Source organism: Carcharhinus amblyrhynchos, chromosome 4 (genome assembly GCF_965287045.1).
Source record: "Carcharhinus amblyrhynchos chromosome 4, sCarAmb.v2.hapA, whole genome shotgun sequence".
In the NCBI taxonomy this organism is placed as follows: domain Eukaryota; kingdom Metazoa; phylum Chordata; class Chondrichthyes; order Carcharhiniformes; family Carcharhinidae; genus Carcharhinus; species Carcharhinus amblyrhynchos.
In genome coordinates, this window is record NC_137327.1 from 47,393,909 (window position 1) to 47,419,100 (window position 25,192).

The 25,192-nt window shown below is 42.4% G+C and overlaps 1 protein-coding gene across 1 annotated transcript in view; it reads right to left on the reverse strand.

The window, feature by feature from the left end:
* Positions 1 to 25,192, reverse strand: part of LOC145341982 (sodium/hydrogen exchanger 5-like) — a 230,182-nt gene that overhangs the window by 22,176 nt on the left and 182,814 nt on the right. Inside the window, exons 11-14 of the mRNA XM_080187101.1 lie at positions 16,004 to 16,089; positions 7,876 to 8,002; positions 6,153 to 6,329; positions 4,056 to 4,128 (exon numbers count right to left, since the gene is read on the reverse strand). Coding sequence (XP_080043227.1) covers positions 4,056 to 4,128; positions 6,153 to 6,329; positions 7,876 to 8,002; positions 16,004 to 16,089 — 463 coding nt within the window. The remainder of the gene's footprint in view (positions 1 to 4,055; positions 4,129 to 6,152; positions 6,330 to 7,875; positions 8,003 to 16,003; positions 16,090 to 25,192) is intronic.

The window sequence follows — 25,192 nt, forward strand, 5'->3', positions numbered from 1 at the left end:
TTATATCCTCTGGTGTTTACTAGATCTTTTTCTAACTCTTTCCACTCCACAGCTCAGTAGCTAAGTATATCAAAGTTCATGGATGTTTCAGACACATTGCCAATGTGACATAATGAGTACTTATGTTTTTGATGATGAATCACTGGAAACCAATCATTTTGATGGGGGTGTTCTTCAGCCCATTTTTGCCATGCACAGGAATGGCATCAGTACTCAAGATCCAGTGAAACCCATAAGTCATGAATTTTGACAAAATTGCGATTTTCGCCACTCGTCACTGGTGACGTAATCAAATTCATGTTCACAATGGGTATGAACTTTATTTCATTACATTTGAATACATTAAAGATGTTCCTCACTATATATTGATCTTAAGGCATATTTTGAAACCTTGCCGATGTGACGTCATATTGATGTGGTTTATGACAGGTTCACCCAGACATTCTGGGGGAGTGGGTCATGACCAGGCCATGCCCTGGAAATTCCTCCTGGCACAGGTTGGCATTGCAGGTTGGCATGGTACCAATCTGGCACTGTCAACAACCTGTGCCAGGAGGTAATGCCAGGGTAGACAGCATTGGGAGCCTCATGGGGGAGGGGGAAATCATTTGTTTGTGGTGGTGAGGGGGGGCAGATGTGGAAGCTGGGCATGCTGGCAACAGATGTTTGGGTGAGTGGGTTGCGGCAAAGGTATTTGATGTTTGGGGGGTAAGTTGAGGTGGCTTGCGATGGCTGTTTAGATGAGGGGGTTGGGGGGAAGAGATCTGATGTTCAGGCGGAAGGTCATCAGGGCAGATGCTGGTATTGACTATTTGGTTGGGAGAGCTGGCATTGAGAGGGTTTGGAGGGTGGGAGGGGAGGAGAGGTGCCGATTCTGATTACAGGAGGGGGGACCAATGCCAACTCAGATCATCTGGAGTGAATGCCAGCAATGTTGGAAGGGAGCGCCTTAAACCTCGGTGGTGGGATGGGATGAAGTTTATTGTTTGGTCTGATTGTGGTGTCCTGGCTCTCAGCGCAGCTGGCCTTTGCCGGTGTGTTGCAGCCCCACCCTTCTACATGATAGTGTGAAACACACCCATTTGTTTTTCTGACGATGTGTTGTAAGACCTGGAAAGAAAACCAGTCTGTTTCTCTGGAGAGAAGCACACCATTTTTCTTGCTGGATCCAATACTCTGCCATTTTTTTGGTAAGATTTCACCAAGCATCAAGGTCTTTTGGTAGTCTCTGAGCAACCTTGGTCCTCTCCTGCAACATTTGGCATTTTTGTTCCATAACGTGATTACACCAATAATCTGTTGCTCCGAAATCTCAGGGTTTTGTCTGATCCACTTAAGTGTGGATATAAGCACTGCATTTCTTGTATCAATTCTGATGACCTTTCAGGATCCATTCCAATGCAAGCCTGCTCCCTATTCTCATGCCACATTTGTTCTTGGGAATTTCTTCAAGGCAGATTTCTCCTTCCATTCTCACACCAGATTTTCACTCACACTAAATTCACTTGCTGCCATACAGATATTTGATGAGTTCGCAAATATTACACAGTTTAGCTTGAAACCATTTTTGCAATTCATTTGTTTTGTTGGAAGCCTCATTTCTCTTTGTTGTTCACAACATGTGGTCTTCACTATGCTGGCCTGTCTTACATTCCCACACATCTTCACAATACAGCCCATGTTGCCTGCTTGAGCCTTTAAGCCCAGTTATAAAGTAAGCAAAACATGCATTTGTAGAGTGAAAAATTAAGGCTGATTCGAATGTAAATATAGCATGTCATGGCTGAAAAGATGAATCTACTCATATGCCAAGTATATGCGGAAACATCGTAGGGTCTTGTTGTCTCACTTACACACTGTGTTTCTGGGTCGAACCATGGATCAATCTGTGATTTCTGGAGCAAAAACTTAGAGCTGGTTACGATTTGACAGTTACTCTGTCAGAAGAACTATCACGGTCATTGGTTGTGTCCCTCCTTTATTTACAGAACTGAAGGCAAGAACATGACATACAGAAATGGAACAAAGTGACATGTGTGCAGCAGCTCTACTGCAGTGTCTCTGACATTGGGTGCAATCTTATGACTTTCATGGTGGTAAGATGGGGTGGGAGATGAAAGTAAGAAACGCACCCTGTTTTTCACTTCCCCTGATTGTACGGGCCATGCTTTGCTGGTGAAATTGGCTTTGTGTCCAAAAGAGGTGCAAAGTCGATTTAAACACTAATGACGTGCATAACAAGAACCAGTATCATTCGGTTCATTTATCTTTACCAAGGTCAAGATTCTCCTTGGCAAGAACACAGCTGATCTCCACATGGGGAGATCAGACATGGTGGACTCACAGGGGGATTGGAGGCCATTGAAGCTCCCTGGGTGGTCAGGAGCAAGGTCCAACTGTACACATGGGGCAGTGCCTGCCTGGCAGTGCACACAAGACACCCTGGCATTACCCACTGGACACCTTGGCACTGCCCACTGGGCATCGTTAGGGTGGAGCCTCTGGGGCGGAGCTCTGATGGGGGAGCCAATGGAAACTCTGCAGCACGGAGGTTGGGAGGGGGGCTATGAAGAGGTGAACTCTGCTGGGGTTATGAGACAAGGGGCAGAACTCTGCCGGTTGAGGGAAGGGGAAAGTTCTGCCAGGGTGGAAGAGAAGTGGGGAGCTCTGCTGGAGTGGGAGGGAAGTGGGGAACTCTACCAAGCTGGTGAATGTGGGATAGGGGAGAGGGAACTCTGCAGAAGGGGTTGTGATCAGGGTGGGAGGGAGGGAACTATGCCGGGGTTGGGGGGGGGGCTGCAATTGGCGATATCTGTTGGGGGGGAGGTGTGAGACTGGCACAGAGGCAATTGACAGCATGTTGTGGGGGGGGCGTCTGGTGTCTACGGGGTGGGTAGGGGGATTGGGCAGACCAGCTCATTATCTTAATCATTTGTTTCAGGTTTGCAGACAATTTTATTTTAAGTCAAAAAGCTTCTGTATCTTCAGATTGTTTAATAATTTTGTAAAGTGATGCCTACTCTTAAAAATGGGATATTACATGAGAACACAATTTGCTGAGTGCAAATTTCTTGTACATTGGAAATTAGGAAGAGTTTTTTCTGCATATCCTACCGTGAGCAAAAAAATAAAGATGCCTTTTGTATGCGACCGTTGAAGACATAGCATTAATAGGCAACAATCTCTTTCAAGTGGGAGGATGGGCAGTCTAAACTCATAAATCTTTCCAAAGAAAGCAGTCATCAGGCTTTTATGCATTGTAAAATAAAGAGGAATTTCCGACCCTTCTTGTCAGTGGGATCTACCAATCTCACCAAAGATTAACCCCCTCCATCCCTAGTGGCAGATGCGTCAGTGGCAGGGCGGGTGTACCATACAAAACGCCATAGACATTGGCGGGACCAGAAGATCTGACTGGCAGCCCATACCGGGGCGGGGGGGGGGGGGGGGGGGGGTGTGTGTGTGTGTGTGTGTGTGTGTGTGTGTGTGTGTGTGTGTGTGTGTGTGCGCGCGGGCAGCGGCGGCGGGCCTTAACAAACTTCAAATATAAAATTGCATGTTTACTCTCAGGATCTCCCAGAGATCCTAAAGATGTATAGGTTAATGCAGAGTTCAACTGCCCTCCAGGCTTTCAGTTACCCTATGGTAGAGGTTGACCTTATCGAGTCATAGATCCAGTAGAGCTTTCATAATATATCTAAAAGGCCGCTGCTGCAGAGATAGCCCTGGGCTTCTTTCCATAAAAAGCTTTTTTTAAATGGGATGTTGGAATAAATATTTTTAAGTACAGCATATTTTTTCATCAAGAAACCTGAAATATTTTCCTTGTTGACTCCTAACTGTAGCAGTATGTATGGATGTATTGAACTATATAGGCCCTCTGCCAACTAATCTGCTTTGGTTAAATAAAGTCAATGAAAGAAGCACTGATCTCATGACGAGCAGTTTTAAGCAGTTCTACAATATCTTGGATTTCAGGGAACTATACAGGAAAGACAGAGAAAGGAAAAATTGTACTTTAACTTGTAACAGTATTAAATCAATTATATGCCTACCTGTGTCTTGCCAACTAACATTTCGCTGTAATTTATCATTAGGTACTTGACCATTTATACCTTCAGCATTTCTCTGTTGGAAACACATAAAGCGGTGAATTAATTCATCTTTAAAAAGATACACGTGCGCCCACACACACACACGTGCGCCCACACACACGCGCACACACATGTGCACACAAACAGACAAAAACAAAATCATAACAGTAAAATTGGGAGCAGAATTCTTATCATTTTATTGTGTCAGTGAGGTCAATTAATGACCACTTGAAGGCCTCAACCCGTTGCTGCTGGGATTAACCCAGCGATAGGCGAGCCTGTTGCCACAGGACATGCATGACATGTGAAATTTGTCATGTTGTAGGAAATCCCTCAACCCCTAGTCAAGGGACTGGATATCGGGAAGGGGATGACCTGTTGAGAGCCACTCACCTGTCCTTATCTCCAACCTCCCTGTCCTCCCCACTGCAACCCCCATGCCATGAAACAAACCCCTCCACTCCCATTACTTACCTGTAGCCTCAGTCCTCTGCTATCCTAGGGCTCCTGGACAGCAGCCAGGTTCTTCTCAGTGACACTGCTGATCAGAAGAGCTACCGGCCTCTAAAAAACTAGCAGTTCTCAGTAGGTGACACTTCAACCCCAGCGTCTTGATTCTCAAGGAAGACCCACTGGTGGACTCGCCACTGCCTGACTGACTTGTGATTCAGTGGGTTTTCCCAAAAAGAGGCAATGCAGGTCTCTTGCCAGTTCTCCTGCTAGCAGGATACCTCAACAAATATCTTTACTTGCATGCTGTCTGTCCTTGGAGGAAATAAATATCAAAATGATACCTTGTGCATTGTGTAGTGTGGGGTGGGGGCTGGTGGAGATGGAAGTGCTGGATATTCCTATCAAAAGGTAGAACCTCTTGGGCTGGTACCTTTAATGGTGAGATATCACTATTTATAAGAGCACATCACACATGGAATAAAGGAGAGAGGAGAATACCTGACTTACATGATGCACAGTTCAGGAAACAAGACTGGAATGCAAATCATTAAGATTCAAATTAAAATGAGGCAATTTATTAAATATTAACTAAATTACTACAAACAAGGCTTTAGGTTAGTCTTAATCTAACTTACACATTAGGAAACTTATGGGATTGTGTGCATCACTGGTTTAACATCCTGCCTGATTTTACTGACAGTTGAAGTCAATATCAGACGAGGTGCAAATCAGTGCACCACATTGTCCCATTGGTTTTCTGTTAAACCAGTTCGATTAAGACTGCAGCTTAGTGGCTCAAAATTAAGAAATTTGAAATCAATCTGCCTTGACAAAGTTGACCAAAGTTTATCAAATTAAGCAAGTTCTGATGAAGGATTAACCCTTCCATCTTTCCGACTGACCTATTGTTCATTTCCGGCATTTCCTGTTTTCTGACTGCTCTGAGAGCCTCTGGCTAAAAGCAGGCAGCACAAAAATGTTAACTAATTCTTCTGAGGTTATCATCAGTGTCAAAGATACTCGGTGGCTGCTTTGATCTTGGAAACAGAGGCTTGCCAGTTGAGATTGCTCTTGCGATCATAAGAAAAAGTAACTCAAAGAACAATATGCATTCTAACAACAACTGATTAGACCGTAGCCGAGTGCAGGGTAAAGTTGAAGTCACTAACTTTTGCAGTCGCTAGTACACCAGTGGGGAATGACAATGCCTTACTTTATAAATTGAAAGACTTGACTTCTATGACATCATTTGAAGGAATAGAAAGAAGGAGCTTTATCATTTCTGTAGAAGGTATTGTTATCTGTAAGAGCTATCCTGAAATAAAATTGAACCATAACTAAATGCAATGTAAAAAGGGTTTCATGTCTTTTACATTCTTTGAGCCTGGAGCATTCCACTATTATGCATGATTCAGCTTACCACTCATTAAAATGAAAGAGAATATGCTCACAGAGAGGGAAAATTGTACAGTCAAACCTCCTCTCATTTCCTTTCAAGTGGATTATTTTTCCTCTAGCAACAAGTGTGGAAAACAATTTTACCCTGAAAAAGTTTTAAGGTTTTAAAATGTAATCTCGGGTATGTTCAATTGAAAGGGAACTTACCCTTTTTTGACACTTGTGCTCTTTCTTATGCCTGCATTTGATCTTTGAAGAGTATACATTATGCTTGGTGGATTTGAATGACTCAAGACGACTTCTCATGTTTCGTTGGAAAACTTCTCTTTCTTGCCTTTCTTGTTCACCTTGAGCGATGAAGTGCCGGCTATAATTTCCTTGATACTGGTATAACATGGAACCAACATTCATCATAATAAAAACAAGTATATATTGACAGCGCTAACAATAAAAAATGTTATTAACTGTCAAACTGTGTTAATAGTACAGAATCTCCTTTTTCGCACTATTAATTGATTCAGCTTGCGTTATTTCTCTGATTAGACCCTGAAGCCATAAAACCACAGCGATTTGCTTTGTTCTTTAATTTTATGCAGTAAAATAGAAGGCCTGCTAACACAGGCTTTGGGTATCCACTACGGTGTTGCCCAAGATTCCCAAAAGGTTGTTCCCAACTCCAATTCATGGAGCAGCTCAAGGGAAGGAGAAAATATTTCTGATGTTGGAAAGAGAGGTAGTCAAATGGAGAAGTTCTTTTGTAGAGGGGTTTGTGAGATTCAGCAGCACGCTCTTGATTGGAAGCAAATGGGTGGCCAGGTGGAAAGTAAATTAAAGGGGAAAGAAATATAAACAAAAATGCTTATAATCGTGTCAGATCAGTTATCTAAAGATTAAAGAATCTCTGTCCTAAATTTAACCAATTATCATGTTTTCCTGTAATGTTTTTGAATTAATACATTTGGAAACATGTACATAGTTATCATGGACTGAAAATTGCCAGTGTTCTCAGGATGGGCTGAGGGAGCAATTTATAAAGGCCTGTAAAAAGGACTGGGAAGGCATTTGTCTCTTGCATTTAAACAGTGTCGGGGAAGGTGGAGGATAGCAGTCCTTCCCAGAGACCAACTTGACCACCTCACTGGACTATTAAGGCCTCTTCAAACTGCCACTAGCATTTTACCAGCAGTGGGTGGGTTTTCCGCAATGTCGGGAGATTATCTTTTGAATCCGGGTGGCCTAGCTCCTAATGACTCAGTGTGGGGATGGGGCTCCTAATCGACCACTTTATGTCCTATGGAGTGGCCACTGCTGCAGCAAACTATTCCTTGCTTTCATTCCTGACTAATCCGGTGCCCCCAAATGCCACTTATCCAATGCAAGGACAGCTTGCTCCCCTGGTGACCTTTCAGCTAGGTACAGTCCCAAGACTATCCACTGCTCCTGGTGGTGTTGCTGAGCTGCCAGCCTTCTGATTGGCTGGCAACTGATGGGGCAGGTATACATCCTTGAAAGGAATAGGAGACAGGTTGGCAACTCATTAGAATTGTTGTCAAAGGCCAAAACAATGCAGCCTGAGATCCCACAAAGGGTCAATACAGGGTTTTGCCCCTGGCTCCAGGGCTCATTGTCGGGGCCTCTGCTGTGTTGACACAATTCCAGCCAGAATGTCCATTAATACACAGCCAGAAAAATATTCTCCTTATAAAATTGACTTTTCCGGTAGTAACCATAAGAAATCATACCTTATTTTTTCTTTCTTAAGTCTTGGGACACTGTGATAGCCTCATCATCCTCCAGTTAACAGCTGACAAATCAATCTATTTCTGTTCTGCATGGTTCATTACCACACATTTACTAATCAGGACAGTGAGCGACATGTCTGTCTCTGCTATTTCTTAGGATCCCTGTATGGATTATCAAAGTAACTTACCCTTCTCCTTGGCTTGTATAGGTTCTCTCTTAAGACATGATGCATCACGGTGTCTTCTCGATCTCTACCACTCCTCACTGTGTCAATCACTTGTAAATCTAAACACACAGCACTCCCACTCTCCCTCCTGACATATGTAAACAGAAATCATGCATTATAATTTAATGCACCACCTTTATTTAATTAGCATTGTTTTTAATGCAACATTATAGCAGTCAGCTGGCCACAGCTCTGGAAAATTCTGACTCCACTAGCAACTCCACAATAGACAGTGATTGATCACTGCCATGCAGCAGACATTAATAATCACAGAACATGCTGTGACTTGCTCATCCAGCCTCCCAAAGGAGATACAAAAGCAGGAGAAGAAAGAAAAAATAGGTTAAATGGAAATTCAACAAAGCAATATTTCTCTAATCCCAAGTAATTTACTGAGGCATTTAAAAATAATTTGAACACATTCAAAAAATTGAATTGCTACTTCAGATCAATGCAAGACTAGAAATAGAACAAGGTGTTTAGGAATATAGGAATCGGAGTAGGCCATTCAGTCCATTGAGCCTACTCTGCCATTCAATGTGATCATGGCTGTTCGGACACTTCAATGCCTTTTACATCCACTATCTCCATAACCCTGATATTGTGAAGTTTGCATTAAAGATTAATTAGGCATACATTAGAAAACAAAGGTAGTTTAAGGGATTTATATTTGTATTGGCAAACAAAAGAAATAAGATATAATTTTAAGTGAGTTTAATTTAATGTTTCTATACCTCGAAGGGTAAAACCTATACTTAGATCAATGCTATTGCTTGGTGTTTGTATGTATTAGGTGTTGGTTTCAATTCCAACTGTATTTTTATTGTGTTTAGAGAAGGTTATGGCAAGAAGAGTAATAGAAGCTGGCAGGTGTAGCAGCGGTTGTTTAGCAATTGTGGGCCTTGTAGAAAGGCTTTTGAATTTAGTTTTTAGCAGAATTTGTTTGCAGTTGAAGAAGGACACCAGGGAGTTAACATTTCTCAACTCTGCTAGGAGAAGCTGGACAGGACAAGGGGTCTGCAAAGAGGCAGACGTTTCAAAGAACCAGGTAATTATGGAACTGAGACATAAAGAATACTTTAAAAAGGCTGAAGTTAAGAGAATAGAGACCAAGGTACTATTCAGGAGAATTCAAGGGAGAAGCAAACGATAAGATTGAGAGACAGTTTCAGTAACCAGAGGTAAAGTGGGAAAACAGGGCTAAATCAAACGTTTTATGCCATTTTAATAGAGTGTGGGAATTGAGAGTTCAAGCAATTGTAATCAGTTTATACAGCAGTCAAAAAAAAAGAACTTCTGAAGGGGGAGTTGTAAATCCTGCATATTAGATTTGTTGTTCAAAGTGGAGCTTTGTTTGAAAGGTAATTTGGAAAACCTGGACTAGATTTGTGTATGCATATTGCTGATGGAAAGCATTGTTGTGAAAGAAAATTTAAAAGCTTTTTTTGGGAGTGGAATTTGGAAACTCTCTTGTGACAATCACCTGGGGGGATTCTGAGGAGAACTCCACAAGACGTTCATTTGGGTTCAAAGTGGAGAGTGTAATTGACCACGACCAACCTATGTGTTACTGAAACAATTGTACCTTAAGATGTGCTATGTAATCCATGTTAATCTTAAAATCTGGGTGCATTTGTTGGACTAAAAGGGGAGTAAAGGAGTACTGTATTGTAATCCACTTTTCATGTTTAATAAAATTTTTTTTGTTAAAACTAATTAGTGGTCCTGTAACTGTGTTTCTCCACATTTTCAAAAATCAAATTACTATCTTTTGAGCCAGGGTTCCACTCTGGGATCCATGTATCTGGTTATAACATCAATTGGGATTATTAACACCAAGAAACATTACTTTTGATCTCCCATTCACAAAGGTTTATCTATTTTGTTTTTAGCTTAATTTTACAATGAGTCAAACATTTCCATACCGAAAGCATGTCTAATAAAGTCACTTTAATGATGGAAAAGAGGGCAGAGGTGGGTTAGATTATGGCAACCATATTTTCTCCTCTGTTGGTTAGCTGCCATGGGAATTACTGAGACATTAATGTGCACAAACCTGCAGCAGAAAATTGCTCTTATACATGCTAACTATTGGCACTTAGTGTCCATTGTGCGACAATTCACATAATTCACAGATGTACTGATTACTGGAAGGAAGAGTATTGCACTAATCACATTTACATAAAGTTGCGCAGAGGGAACTGTAGAATAAAGTAGTTTTTAATGGCTAATTCTTTGTGAATCCTGAAATGGTACATTAAGCATTTTAATCATTGCTTAGACATCACAAGTAATAGTCAATAAAATCTGATGGTAGTAAATAGATTGTTTGCATTTATGTGGTTCAATAAATCATGAGAACTAGTCACAAAATCCATCTGCAAATATTGCTTGTAGTTGACGTTAGACATTAAGTCTCAACTTCACATAAATAGCAGAAACAAGGTAAAAAATGCAATTAGCTAATGTTCCCATTCTAAATGATTATTATGGCTATAGAGTTTATTACTATAACAGATAGTGTAATATTCAACAGTGTAATATATGTAGCTGAATATTAAAACAAATCTGTCAAATAATCTGACAATATTATAAACATGTATTTTCAAGTTATACATCGACACATCTACATTATATATATTATCATAGAATTTCAACAGTGCAGAAAGAGGCCATTTGGCCCATTGAATCTGCACTGACCATTGTGAATATAATATATAAATATTAAATAGATTTAAGAACATCTATTTCCACCTCCATAAACCTGAAGTCATCTAAAAATCTACTGCCTGTCTCATAGATTGCGCCAAATCTCATTCACCTCTCACCACCCCCATGCTGCTACATCCTTACTTGAAAGTGTTGGCATAATTTGCATTCAACAGCTATCGCTTACACTTGTTTGATTTTAACTGCACTCCAAAACAATCATTTAATAATCATTTGATATCAATTGCACTTGAAACCAATAACTTAGCAATCATTTATCATTACAAATACTGTAATTGACAAACCACAGCATCAAAACATTTGCAATTAGCAACATACTTAAGCAAAAATGATTGTAGCATTTATTTTAATACATTTCTGAAACTTAATAGTTCATAGAATCATATAGCGCAGAAAAGGCCCTTCGGTCCATCAAGTCTGTGCTGACACATTCGGAACATCTGAACCTGAATCCCATCTGCCATTACTTGGCCTATTGTCCTGAATGTTATGATGTGCCAAGTGCTCATCCAGTTACTTTTCAAAGGATGTGAGGCAATCTGCCTCTACCGCCCTCCCAAGCAGCGCTTTCCAGACTGTCACCACCCTCTCGGTAAAAAGGTTTTTCATCACATCCCCCTAAACCTCCTACCTCTCACCCTGAACCTAACTTCCTTCATGACTAACCCTTCAACTAAGGGGAACAGCTGCTCCTTATCCGCTGTGTCCATGTCTCTCACAATCTTATTTACCCTGAACAGGTGGCCCCTCAGTCTTCTCTGCTCCAACGAAAACAATGCAAGCCTACGCTGCTCTTCATAACTTAAACATTCCATGTCAGGAGGCATTCTGGTGAACCTCCTCTGCACCCCCTCCAGTACAATTACATCCTTCCAGTAATGTGGTGAACAGAACTGCACACAGTATTCTAGATGTGGCCTCACCAAAGTTCTGTACAACTCCAAACTGACTTTGTAATCTATGCCTCCATTGATAAAGGCAAATGTCCCATATGCCTTTTTCACCACCCTACTAACATGCCCTTCCCCTTTCGGAGATCTGTGGACAAACATACCAAGGTCCCTTGTTCCACAGAACTTCCTAGTGTCCTACCATTCATAGAGTAATTTCTTGTCAAATTACTCCTTCCAAAGTGTATCACCTCACACTTTTCAGGGTTAAATTCCACCTGCCACTTATTTGCCCATTTGACCATTCCGTCTATATGTTCTTGTAGCCCAAGACACTCCGCCTCACTGTTAACCACCCATCCAATATTTGTGACATCTGCAAACTTACTAATCCTACCCTCCATATAGTCATCAATGTCATTTATATAAATGAGGAATAGAACACAGATCCCTGTGGTACACCACTGGACAATGGCTTCCAGTCCCTAAAGCAGCCTTTTGTCTTCACCCTCTGACTCCTATAACTGACCCAATTTTGGATCCACTTTATGAAATTACCTGTATCCCATGTGAATTTACCTTCTTTACAAGTATCCCATGTGGGGCTTGTTGAAGGCTTTGCTGAAATCCATATAAGCTATATCGACTGCGCTACACTCGGTCACCTCCTCAAAAAATTCAATCAAGTTTGTTAGGTATGATCTCCCTCTGACAAAGCCATGCTGACTATCCCTGATCAAGCTTTGCCTCTCCAAGTGGAGCTGGATGCTCTCCTTCAGAAGTTTTTCCAAAAGAATCCCTACCACTGATGTGGGAACTCACTGGTCTGTAGTTCCCTGGTTTATCACTAAAACTCTTCTTAAATAGTGGAACCACATTAACTGTTCTCCTGTCATCTGGCACTTCTCCCATGGCCAGAGAGGAATTGAACATTTGGGTCACAGCTCCTGCAATTTTCTGCCTTGCCTCCCACAGCAGCATAGGACACAAATTACTTGGATGTGGAGATTTATCCACTTTTAAGGCTGCCAACACTTCCAATACCTTGCCCTTCCCTATGTCCCTGAATTCCATACCATTGTCCTCATTCTCTTGGGTGAAGACAGATGTGAAGTATTCATTCAACACTCTATCAATGTCCTCTGGTTCCATCCATAGCTTGCCTCCTTGGTCCTTAATGGGCCCTACTCTTGTCCTGGTTGTTCTCTTCCCATTGATATATTTATAGGATTTCTTGGGATTGTCCCTACTTTTACTGGCCAGAGCTTTCTCAAAGTAAAGTTTATTTATTAGTCACAAGTAGTCTTACATTAACACGGCATTGAAGTTACTGTGAAAATTCCCTCGTCATTACACTTCGGCGCCTGTTCGGTTACATTGAGAGTTCAACTTAGCATGACCAATGCACCTAACCAGCATGTCTTTCGGACTGTGGGAGGAAACCAGAGCGCCCGGACGAAACACATGCAGACAAGGGGAGAATGTGCAGACTCCACATAGACAGTGACTCAAGCCAGGAATCGACCTAGGTTCCTGGCGCAGTGAGGCAGTAGTGCTAACTACTGTGCCACCTGGTATCCTCTCTTTGCTTTCCGAATTGCTTTCTTAAGCTCCACCCTGCACTTTCTATATCTCACTAATGTCTTCACTGATTTGCTCCCCACAAACTTTTAAAAAGCTTTTATTTTCCTTCTCATTGTATCCTAAATATCTCTGGTCATCCATGATTCTCCGGATTTGTTATTCCTCCCTATCACCCCAGAAGGAATATGCTGGGCTTGCAGTCTCCCCATTTTTTTTTGATTGCTTCCCCACTACTCTTCTATAGACTTTCCCGTTAGTACCTGTTCCCAGTCTACCTTGGCCAGATCCTGTTTTATTTTACTAAAATCTACTCTCCCCCAATCCAAACATTTTCCTGCAGCTTGTCTATTTCCTTGTCCAAAACAAGCTTAAATTGTACCATGTTGTGATCGTTATCACTAAAAGGCTCCCCTACCATTACCTCAACCACCTGTCTGTCTTCATTCCCCAGAATCAGGTCCAGCACAGCTCCCTCTCTTGTTGGACTCTCCACATATTACTTTAAAAAGTTTTCCTGTACATATTTCAAGAAATCTACTCCATCCAAGCCCTTAACACTATGTATATCCCAGTTAATGTTGTGAAAGTTGAAGTCACCTAACACAATAACCCCACTGTTATTGTTTTATGCAACTTCACAAACTGAGCAATTTGATCCTCAATATCCTTTTGACTATCTGGGGAAATGCAATAAGCAGCTAACAATGTGGCTGCCCCTTTTTTATTCCTAAGCTCTATCCCTGAGGTTTCATTTGATGCTCCCTCCAAGATATCATCTCTCCTTATTTCAGTTACTGACTCATTAACTAATAATGTAATACCTCCTCCTCTTTTACCTCCTCCCCTGCCTTGCCTGAAAATTCTATATTGTGAAATGTTGAATTGCCAATCGTGTCCTTCTTTTAACCATGTCTCTGTGATGGCTACTACATTACACTTCCACGTGTCAATCTTTGCCCTCAACATATCTGTTTTATCTGCAGTGCTCCTGGCATTGAAGGGAAGGCCATCCAGCCTGCCATTACTCCCTTGAAACTTACTACAGCAGCACACCCTCTGACTTGTTTGTTTTGCTGTATGATTCATGCTCTTATTCTGCCAACAGTCTGTGTCCCCTCCTCCTGCCAAAGTAGTTTCAAACATTATAAAGCTGAAATAACTTTAGGAAAAAGCAGATCCTGTTTTAATGAGACATTTTTACGTTTTTCTTTATAACCTATAACTCATGCAACACGACCTTGCCACTCCTCACTGCCTCCCCCTGCTGTGCCCAACCACCCACCACCTCTCCTGCTGGACTGCTATCACCCTCCTACTTCTGCAACAACGACCCCACCCCAACCCCCCACCCACCCCACCCCATCCCAACCCCCCCACCCACCCCACCCCAACCCCACATCCACCCCCACCCAACCCCCCACCCTCCCAGCCCATCCCAACCCCCCCACCCACCCCACCCCAACCCCACATCCACCCCTGCCCAACCCCCACCCCCCACCCACTCAACCCCTCACTCCCCCCCCACCCCCCCAAGCCATTTTGCTCCACTCCCACATCCTGCTGAATACTTTTCCACCACCAGCCCCTCTGAGCAATTTCCCTCTCCACCACAAACCCCAACTCCCACAAACACCCACCCTGGAGTAATTTTTTTTGACCATCCACATTTTCAAAATTCAAACTTTTCAGGTAGGGTGAGCCAACATAAGGCAGTATTGATTCATACGACCAAAAGTGTAGAATTTTGCCCTTTTTTGGCAAAAATACGATCTTGAGCAGGAAAGATGGACAGTAGCTCGCTGGTGGCATGGGTGGGTTTTTCCCACTGTATTTTTAAACTATTGGACAAACAAGATAAAGGGTGAATCTCGTGACGTAATGCTGACTGACAGAAACACAGGTTTTTAAAAGATTGGGATGACATTTTTAAAGGGCACCCCATGGGATTCTGCTCCCCACCACCGCCATGGAGCCCCTTCCCCTCCACTACAGAAACTGAACAGCCCCCATGGAACTCGTTCACAGCTGCAATGCCGGGGTAGTGCCAGAGTGCTGCCCAGGTGTGACCTTCTCCCCATTGGCAGCTGTATTCACCTGTGCGCCTCCGCCAGATTCTGCTTGCCAGGTGCATGTTGTGGGGGATCTGTTGATTCATGTCAGTATCTCCTTACACTAACTGAAAATTATTTAAGTAATTCATTTTCTTGTAATTTTCAATGCATAGCTTTTCAATGGATAGCTTACTCGATAACTGTGAGCACAAGATCAAATTTGATGTCAAATTAATTTCAAATTAGAACTTATGATGTCCAATTATAATTGAGAGCATTGTCCGCACTCGAAAGCAAAAGTGTTGTTAAAACTCTTAGGTAGGGATTGGCTCCCATCAAATCACATCTTAATTTTAAAATATCATCTTTGTTTCAAATTACTCCAAGGCCTTACCCATCCTTACCTCTATAATTCCTCCAAGTCCACAACCCTCTGAGACAGCTGATTCATCTAATTCTGGTCTCTTGAGAACCCCTCATTTTGATCACTGAGGGCCATGCCTTCAGTTACTTTGGACCTAAGCCATGGAATTGCCTTCCTACATCCCTTTGCCTTTCTACCTCATTTTCCTTCTTTATGACACTCATTAAAACCTACATTTTGACTAAATCTTTGCTCATCTTACCTAAGATCTCCTTGTGTGGCACAGTGTCAGATTTTATCTTATAATACTCCGGTGAGGCATCTATGTTTAGGGCGCTCAATAAATACAAGTTGTTGTACACCTGCATGAAGAACAAGTAACACACTCCCGAATGTCAATTGAAAAATGATGAACTCCCCAGATCTGAAATATAGAAAGGAACCCATGCCAGCAGAATAACTGTACTCACAGGAGATTTGTTACAGATGTTTCAGAGAACGACGTTCTACTTGGCATGGATGCAAATGCGAATTTTCCTGATGACATGTGACCTCCCTTAAAAGATAATAGTTACATTTAATTTCAACAGCTCGCTAAGTATATTAATTTTTGTCTAACAATCAAAAATAAAGAAATAATAATTATGCATTAAATAACAGAATTGAACTTTACCGAGACTTTCCCCATCTGTATGCCTCACAGCTACAGAGGCAGTGCATCTATCCACCAATAGAATGTAAACTGATCCCACTTGCTAAAGATGAAAAACTGATTAAATGGAAAATAAATGTATTTCCTGGACAATATACTGGCTCAGGAGCATATGGAGCAGAGGAATAAGGCTCGATCTTGGGTCTGGGCTGAATCAGCTGGGCTAATGGTCACCCCTTAATAAATAGGCTCAGTGTTTGGGCTAGAGAGAGGAAGTCACTCTGTTGTCCTATTACCCATGCCTGATTCAGGGATTTTTGTCTGAAAGTTGATATGTATGAACATAAGATGAGGAGAGATTCCAACTTGTTCATATTGCTTCCCATGATTGAAAACAGTCCACCAGCATTGTTACTGATGCACACATGAAGAAGTTAGCTAAAGTAGTGAAGGACAGCCATATATCTGTGGAATCTTTCAAAGAGGGAAAGCATGGTGAGAGAGGAAGAGAGAGAGAACCCTTTCTTCTTTTGAAGTGCATTAATGATACTCATGTTTTCTCAAAAAAACCAAAAGTCAGATGACAACTCCCCACCTTGCTGAAAATTTTACACAGTAATCTCCCCAACTGAACTCATCATCTGATGTTCTCCCCCTCTCCTTTGGCAAGAATTTGTCAGCGTGCAGGGTCTTATTTCAACAGTGATCAGGATCTTTCTCTCTGGAGAGTTCTAGCAGCCTTACCCTAAAATTGTCCTTTGTAAATCTCAGTTTCACATTGATGGAATTCTGTTACAAGTCAATTCTTAATGTTGTTTCTAAGTCGAGGTTTTGCTCTTTGTATAATCAGTAATGTCATTGTCACATATGGGTATTTGACAGGTTTTTTTCTTCATTTTATCTTATTCAATGCAAAAGGATGTCACTAAATATTACTTCGGATTTTTGACAAACTGAAAACTACTTGTAAACACTTGGTTGAGAGTAATCTAAACAATATACAGTTCCAAAGACATCTTAGAACAAATTCCATCCAATAAGAAGTGTCAATATTGTCAACTATAACAATATGAAAATTGACCAGATGGATTAAAAAGTGACTATTTCTGATAAAACAGAGGTCACTAAATGTTTTAAGTAAATTTCTATGCAACATATTCAGACATTGTACAAGAATACCAACAAGACACAAAAACTCCACTGCAAACATAGAGGCCATTATTTCAATTTTGACTCTATGAACCATAACTGAAATGTTAGTAGGAGTGATAAGGGCATAGTGCCCCATTTCCAGGGGGAGGGTGAACAGCATCATCTCAACAAAATACAAGGTTGTTATTTTAAATGTTCCTCATGGAACTGTGCTCCTTCTTTGTTTACTCTGAATTATACTGACTGGTGTCAATATTTTTTTAAACTATTGTCCAAGTCAGCACTGAGATAGCATCTGACTAATGATGTTACTGCCCCTCTTGAATTTTGTTATCCAACTTACAAATCTATTAAAACAATAATTAAAAGGGGGAAGCTTTTAAGTTTCCTTTGGATAGCTGTCAAAGAAATTCTAATGATAGCCATGTCTGATAATTCCATTCACAGATGTGCAATTGGAAGTTTCATTCAAATAAAGATAATCATCAAATGAAACAGTCATGATTTTCATGTGTTACTGAACAAGGGAAAGTTAAAAGGCCCCACCTTACTTGGCCAGTTCCTTATAAATGATTGATAAAATAATGAAGGTATTGAAAAGAGAATGGAAACCAACTGAAGTATCACAAAGGAAATTTCACCTCTGTAAATTTCCCATGACACAATGATTGTTTTATTTGTAATAGACCTTAATACAAACAGACATTAATACAAATAAAATATTTGTATTAATGTAGCATTCAATCGAATCTGGATTCAAGATAGCCATTTGCAACAAAATAGTTCCTTTGCAAGTGGTAACCAAGACATTCAGTCAATTGGCAGTGAGCTTATCCAGCTGGCCAGCAAAGAGGGAAATTGACAGTTTAGGGCCCATTGCACATAGGCAGAGGCCTGCTGGTTTCAGCCTTCCTGGGTGAGAATAGGTCCTGTCCCTGAAATCTAATAATATTCACCCTGGTGGCCTCTGCATTGCATAAGTGTGGGAGATTCTAGTGTGAACTCCAGCCGAAAAAAACAGTGTGATTTACTCCAGTTTTCCCACAAATTCAACGCTTAGAACTTTTTTGGGAGAATCCCAGCCGATGTATCTTTGCATTGGAACAGATTGTTTATCAATACAACTGCAAAATCCTAGCCTCTAACTCTCCTGCCCTGCTGCCCATTGGCAGATCTCTCCTTTCGTTCTATTCTCCCCTTCCCACTTTATATTTGCTCAAAACCTGTTACGTGTCTAACCTTTGCTAATTGTGATGAAAAGTCATCAACCTGAAATGTTAACTTTTCTTCTACTCTCCATTATGCTGAGTGTTTCCAGCACTTTCTACTTTTATTTCCATTGAATAATATGTCTTAATCTTATCAACAAGTCTCTTATGTGATACCTTATCAATACCTTCTGAAAATCCATTCACACAATACTTACAACATTTCCTTTATCTATCTACATTTTGCCGTTTTCCCAAAGGAAGCTTGCACCTTTAAGAAACCCACTGCATTTGCAATATTAATTTAATCTAAAACTGGACTCTATAGAAGATCAAAGGGAGAAGTACTATCTGGGTAGTTGTGGATGTCAGTAAGCTTGGAACAAAGGTTGGTGAGCAGCCTGGGCTGAATTTTTTGTTTTGGGATCAGGGCCCAGTGTCAGGTGAACTTTTGGATCCTAAACCCATGTGGAGTTGATGTCAGATGCCTGATGGCTTATTTTTAAGGTTGGCCAATTAGTGCCTGGGGCATTTTTCAACATCTAGTTAAGTGTGGAGGATGAAGAACCAATAGGAGACCCGCCAGCAATGCTAAGATTGGCAGTCCTACTTGCTAAGGTAGAAGTTTTAAAATTCCTTCCTGTGATGTGGGCATCACCAGAAAGGCCAACATTTGTTGCCCAGAGCCCCTCTTAAATGAAGGTACAAAAGTTTCAGTTTTGAAAGGCATGGAAGGCATGGAGGGACAAGCTCAGATGGACGGTGATGGCATTTGCAGCCTTAGAACTATGTGGGGGGCAGTGATTCCTGGTTGGATGGAGCACTGAATAACTACCCCCCCCCAATGGTGAGTGGCTGCCCCCACCAATCACCACGACCACTGTACTGCCAGGATGCTGCCTCTAGCCATGACTCTGTTCTGTCTGCCATGACTGGCCTGACTGTCAATTGGAAAATTCTCCATAGCCTTTAATAGATCCGTTATGGCTAATCAGAGCTTGTGGGTGGTTAGCTATCACCCCCACTACTCATCCACTTTTAAAATGATCCGGGGCAGAAACATGTCAGCAGACCAGCACTCCAAACCAAATTTCCTCAAATCCCACTCCAACACAACTGGCCCCACTGTCAAGCATTTGTCTGATGCCTCTCCCAGTGCTCTCCCAGTAAATTTGTGGCAGGATGCTACTGCCAGGGACCAGTTATTTTATAGCAGAGGATGTTATAGCCAATAACACTATGGCGCAAGGTCTGTTTCCTTATTCAGGTCATCTCTGCTGATAAAATTATTTCCATTCTGCCCTATCTACGTGCCCTGAAAAGAGACTTACATTCTTAATGTAAGACAGTACTTAGGTCAGTATCTGGAACAGTATCATGGAGAATCCGGTTTGCATGCTTGGATCTTCATCTGCATCCCATTAATGCACTGGGGGGCACCAGTGGGCAATCCCACCAGAAATTCATGCTGTTGCGAAAATAATTTCTAGCCTCCTGCCATATTCTCTTCCCTTTTGAATCTGCCTATAGAGGCTTAGGAGAAACATTTCAGAAGTACTTCATTGGCTGTAACCTGCTTTGAAATGGGTGGCACAGTGGCTAGCACTGCTGCCTCACAGCGCTAGGAATCCAGATTCGATTCCCGGCTAGGGTCACTGTCTGTGTGAAGTTTGTACATTCTCCCTGTGTCTGCACTGGTTTCCTCCAGGTGCTCCAGTTTCTTTCCACAGCCCAAAGATGTGCAGGTTAGGTGGACTGGCCATGTTAAATTGCTCCTTAACGTCAGGGGACTAGCTAGGATAAATACATGGGGTTATGGGAATAGGGCCTGGGTGGAATTGTGGTTGGTCCAGACTCGATGGGCTGAATGGCCTCCTTCTGCACTGTAGGATTCTATGATATCACAATATGTGCTACATCGTGCAAGCTTTTATTTATTTTTACTAAAATGCAAGATTTTTTTTAATACACCTCATGCTCCATATTTTGTGTGTTCATGTCCTGTGATAGCAGGTTCTAGTCAAGATAATTTTAATGGAACAATGGATCATAGCCCTGGAAGTACTTACGGATATTTTGAATTTTTAAATAAGATATGTTTTAAAAATAGCATATACAAGCATAACCAAGCTGAGGCTGGAAAGTAACCATTTGCTGGAATTCCAAGATGGATTATACTTCACCAACTTGTCCAGGAAGAAAGGAATGCTATACCTTTTCAAAGAAAGGGATGCGAGACAATAATTGAACTATCACCTCCTGCAGAGATAATGGAAGTTGATTGCCATCTCAGAAGAAACCCTTCTCCTGAGAGTTATTTCCCAGACTGTTGGCATGATGTGAATTGAAGGAAAGCAGATCTGGGTGATAGACTTGTTTGGGGATTTCCCTTTCCAGGAATACACAAAAAAGGGGTTAAAAATCAATAGCCAACCCTGGTCTCAGTGTGCTAGTCTGATGTTCTAGTTCTACTGTGCTAGTGTGTGCTGTGAAGGTCACAGATAAAGGGCATCTACCAGGCATCCCTGCATCTGTGAGGGGATTATTCGGTAAAGAGACATGGTAATAAGAAATTTGTTGTGATGGGCTCCTCAACATTCATAAAAAGTCTGATGGCAGCAGAGAAGAAGCTGATCTTAAGTAGGGTGATATGGGACCTCAGACTTTTGAATCTTTTTCCCGTCGGAAGAAGCTGGAAGAGAGCAAGTCCGGGATGTGTGGGACCTTGATTATGCTGACTGCTTTTCCAAGGCAGTGACAGAGAAACCCGAGGTGGGGAAGAAGCAGAATGACTGGTCTGAGAAGAACGAGTTCCTCATGCTCCTGTTGACTTGAATGGTTGGAGCAGATCAGCCCTTTTCTGGCCCCATTTCGTGGCTGCAGCCAGCCAGTCTGAGAGACTGGCTATCAAGCAAATAAGGCAAAAGGCCACAATCAAGATCAGAGAGGAGCCAGGGAGAAAACAAAAGGTGGAGGGAGTAGGAAGATCAGGGCCCAGAGCCAGGAGAGATCAGAGAACCTGGAGCAGAGAGAGATGGAGATACCAAACCAGGCAAGAGGCCAGGGTCAGGGGAGACTGGAAACCAGAGACAGGTTGGAGACCATGTTGGGAGTGTGTGTGTGTGTTTGCGGGGAGGGTGTGTGTGGTGTGGTGGTATTAATAAGTGTACTGGATCCAGATCTGGAAAACAAAGTTGCCCAGGGTAAAATTGAAAGTTGCGGCTATAATATTTAAAATGCCAATCTGTTTTCTGTGAGTATGTCAGCTGTCAACCCCCAGTCTCACCTCCTGGGCAGGTTGGAGGTGGACTGCAGTTGGGAATCATATTTTTAGCATTTTAACTTCTCATGCAATTCAAACCACAGTTGAAATTCTGTCCTCTATCTCTCCTACTATATTCTTAAATGGTAGCAATAACAATTTACCACCCGTACAAGGGGCAACTGATCCTATCCAAATGCCTGAAAGAATTCTTGCCCATGCCTTTAGATTGCTCTTAATGTACATGTTGGCAGACACTCATCTGAGGAACTTCTTCACTCAAAGGGTGGTGAATCTCTGGAATTCTCTACCCGTTGAGGTGGTGGACGCTGCCTCGCTAAATATTTTTAAGACGCGGGTTGATGGGTTTTTGATAAGCGAAGGGATTAAGGGTTATGGGGAGAGGGCGGGAATGTGGAACTGAGACACGACAGATCAGCCATGATCTTATTGAATGGCGGGGCAGGCTCGAAGGGCTGGATGGCCTACTCCTGCTCCTATCTTTTATGTTCTTATGACAATGGATTCCTGGTGGCAAATTCTGAAACAAAATGCAAATGGTGTATCGCCAATATCCATCGCCATCTTCATACCTAATCAGCACCATGTAAACCTATGTTTATTTGATAGTATGGTTTGAACTAATATTGAATTATAAATTGAGCCACCACATGAGGGAACAACGTACATATGGATAGAGTGCTGCTAATTTTGGGGAATAAAATTATGGAAGAAATCACTACAAGTTAAATTAAAACTAAATTTCAATTAAAAAGCGATTCTCCTTTCAACCTTGTGGACAAATTTAGTGCTTGTTTGATAATTCTATTGATAGATCAGGTCACATCAGTAAACCACCAGGTTGGAAAGATACACATCTCTTTAACCTATGCTAAATGCTATCTCCACTCACATTGTCTGCACCTTCGAGACTTGAATAGCAGATTAGCTGTAAAGACTTGCATTCTAACTGTATGTGCCTTTATATGCCCTGTTTCTGAACAGAACTCTCCACTCACCTGATGAAGGAACAGTGTGTTCCGAAAGCTTGTGGCATTTACTATCAAATAAACCTGTTGGACTTTAACCCGGTGTTGAGAGACTTCTTACTGTGTTTACCCCAGTCCAACACCGACATCGCCACATCATGTCCCTAGGGCTGCAGGGCAGACTCGGCTGCAGAATGGGTGGAGAGTTTGAAGCCCTGGACCTGGTCCAGATGTTTCCTTATCACTGCCTCGCCTACACATACTCAGTAGGCTACCGGCCCGCTCCTGGACTTGACTGTTCTGGTTACCCAGGCAGATGTATTTGCATAATTTCTGACCCAAGCTCTCTCCCCCACTTCAAAGTGCCTGTCTCAGCAGGTGTTGTTATGGCCTCTGCAATGGGCTTCCTGGTGTCTTTCCACCTTTCCGCCCAGGTTCGCCAACAGGCTCAGTCTGGTGCAGGGCCGTCTGCCCATAAGTAACTCTGCTGGCGTTATTTCCTGGTGGTGTATGGGGTGGTCCTATCGTCAAATAACCACCTTGAGAGTTTCATCTCTAATGAGGCCGCTGGCTGTTTTTTCAACCTGGCCTTGAATGCTTGGACTGCCCTCTCTGCTTGATCCCATTTGATGCTGGATGATAAGGTGCCGTCTTGATGTGCCAGATCCCATTTGATTTCATAAATTTTGTGAAGTCTAGGCTGGTGAACACTGAACCATTATCGGAAATTAATACCTCTGGGTTGCGAATGAGCTGCACAATTTCTCAACGGTTGCCATTGTTTGCCAAGTTTAGTCTATAGACATCTCACCACTTGGAATGGGCATAGAATCATAGAATCTACAGTGCAGAAGGATGCCACTTGGCCCATTGAGCCTGCCCCGACGACAATCCCACCTATGGGTGCTGTCCTATCCCTCTAACCCCGCGTATTTACCCTCCTTGTCTCCTTGACATTAAAGGCAATTTATCATGACCAATCAACCTAACTCGCACATCTTTGTGCGAGGTGATGAAAATGAGTTCAGCAGGTTCAGCCAAACCCTGAGGAAAGGGATACTTCAAAGTTGTGGGCAGCAAAAAGTTTTGCTATTTAAATAATGGGACGTATGGGAACAGCCTATCTGTCAATGTCAGTACAGGGTAAAGTGATGCTGTGGTAGTTTATGGAGTGTTTTAATCACTTATGGTTTCTATATATTTGGAGCTGTATTGGCTTATTCCAGGTTTTAGTATTTTCGATAGGAATAGCAAAGACCCATCAACCTCTGGCAACATGACTCTACTTCTAGAGTTTAACAATTAGGTTGCTTCAAACTTGATACTTGAATTATTTTACAGTAAGTAATTTACATTACAATAGCAAAGCAGAGGGGCTGTCAACTATTAAATATATAGAAACCATAAGTGATTAAAACAGTCTATAAACTATCGTAGTGATACTTTACGCTGTGCTGACATTCACAAATGGGCTGTTCCTATACATCCCATTGCTTAAATGGCAAAACTTTTCTGCTGATCACAACTCTGAAGTATCCTTTTCCTCAAGGCTCAGCTGAACCTGCTGAACCTCAACATCAAACAAGCAGGTTCGAATACAGTAGCAACTGCCTCTCATGGAGAGCCTCCCAGAGGGCATAGGAAAAAGTTAACTCAACACACAGGACATTTTACAAGTTACTGGTAGGTTGGACCCAAATTATTACAATAAAGCATAAAATAAAACACCATCTGCAAACAACATTAAAACAGCAAAATTCAGAAATAAACCTGTTTGGGATGATTCTCCCATCCTGCTGCGCTGCTTTTGTAGTGCAGCAAGCCAGAGAACTCAAGCGGAAGCCGTTTCGCGGACTCCCCACTGGGCACCACAGCACCCAGCAGCCGGATTTCTGGAACCGCCAGCTCTGCCAGATATCAGCGCGGAGCTGCATAATGTATGCAGGCCCTTTTTTTAATATAATTTAAATGCTATTGGCAGGCCTGGGATTGAAATCTCTGGGCCCGCTATCCTCCGCCCCCAAACCCCCAGCATTGCCACGGTGGCAGTGCCAGCCTAGGCTCCCTGGGACAACCCAAGGGACAAAGTGCCAATTCCCAAGGGGCATCTTGGCACAGCACACAAGGCACTGGGCACTGCCAAGGGGGCAGAGCCTGATTTGGGGTGAGGGCAGGGCCTCTGGCGGGGTGTGATCTGTGAGTGTGGTGGGTCCCACTGCTACTCTGCACATTGGTTGACTGACAGAGGGAGGAAGGGAGGCCAGTGATTGGGGCAAGGTGGGGAGAGCAGTCTTCTGTGGGGGGGATGAGCAGGAAATCAGGATGGCAGGGGAGGGTCAATGCTGGCCTGGCCATTTTGGGGGGGGCCAGTAATCGCACCATGTGGGGGGGAGGGG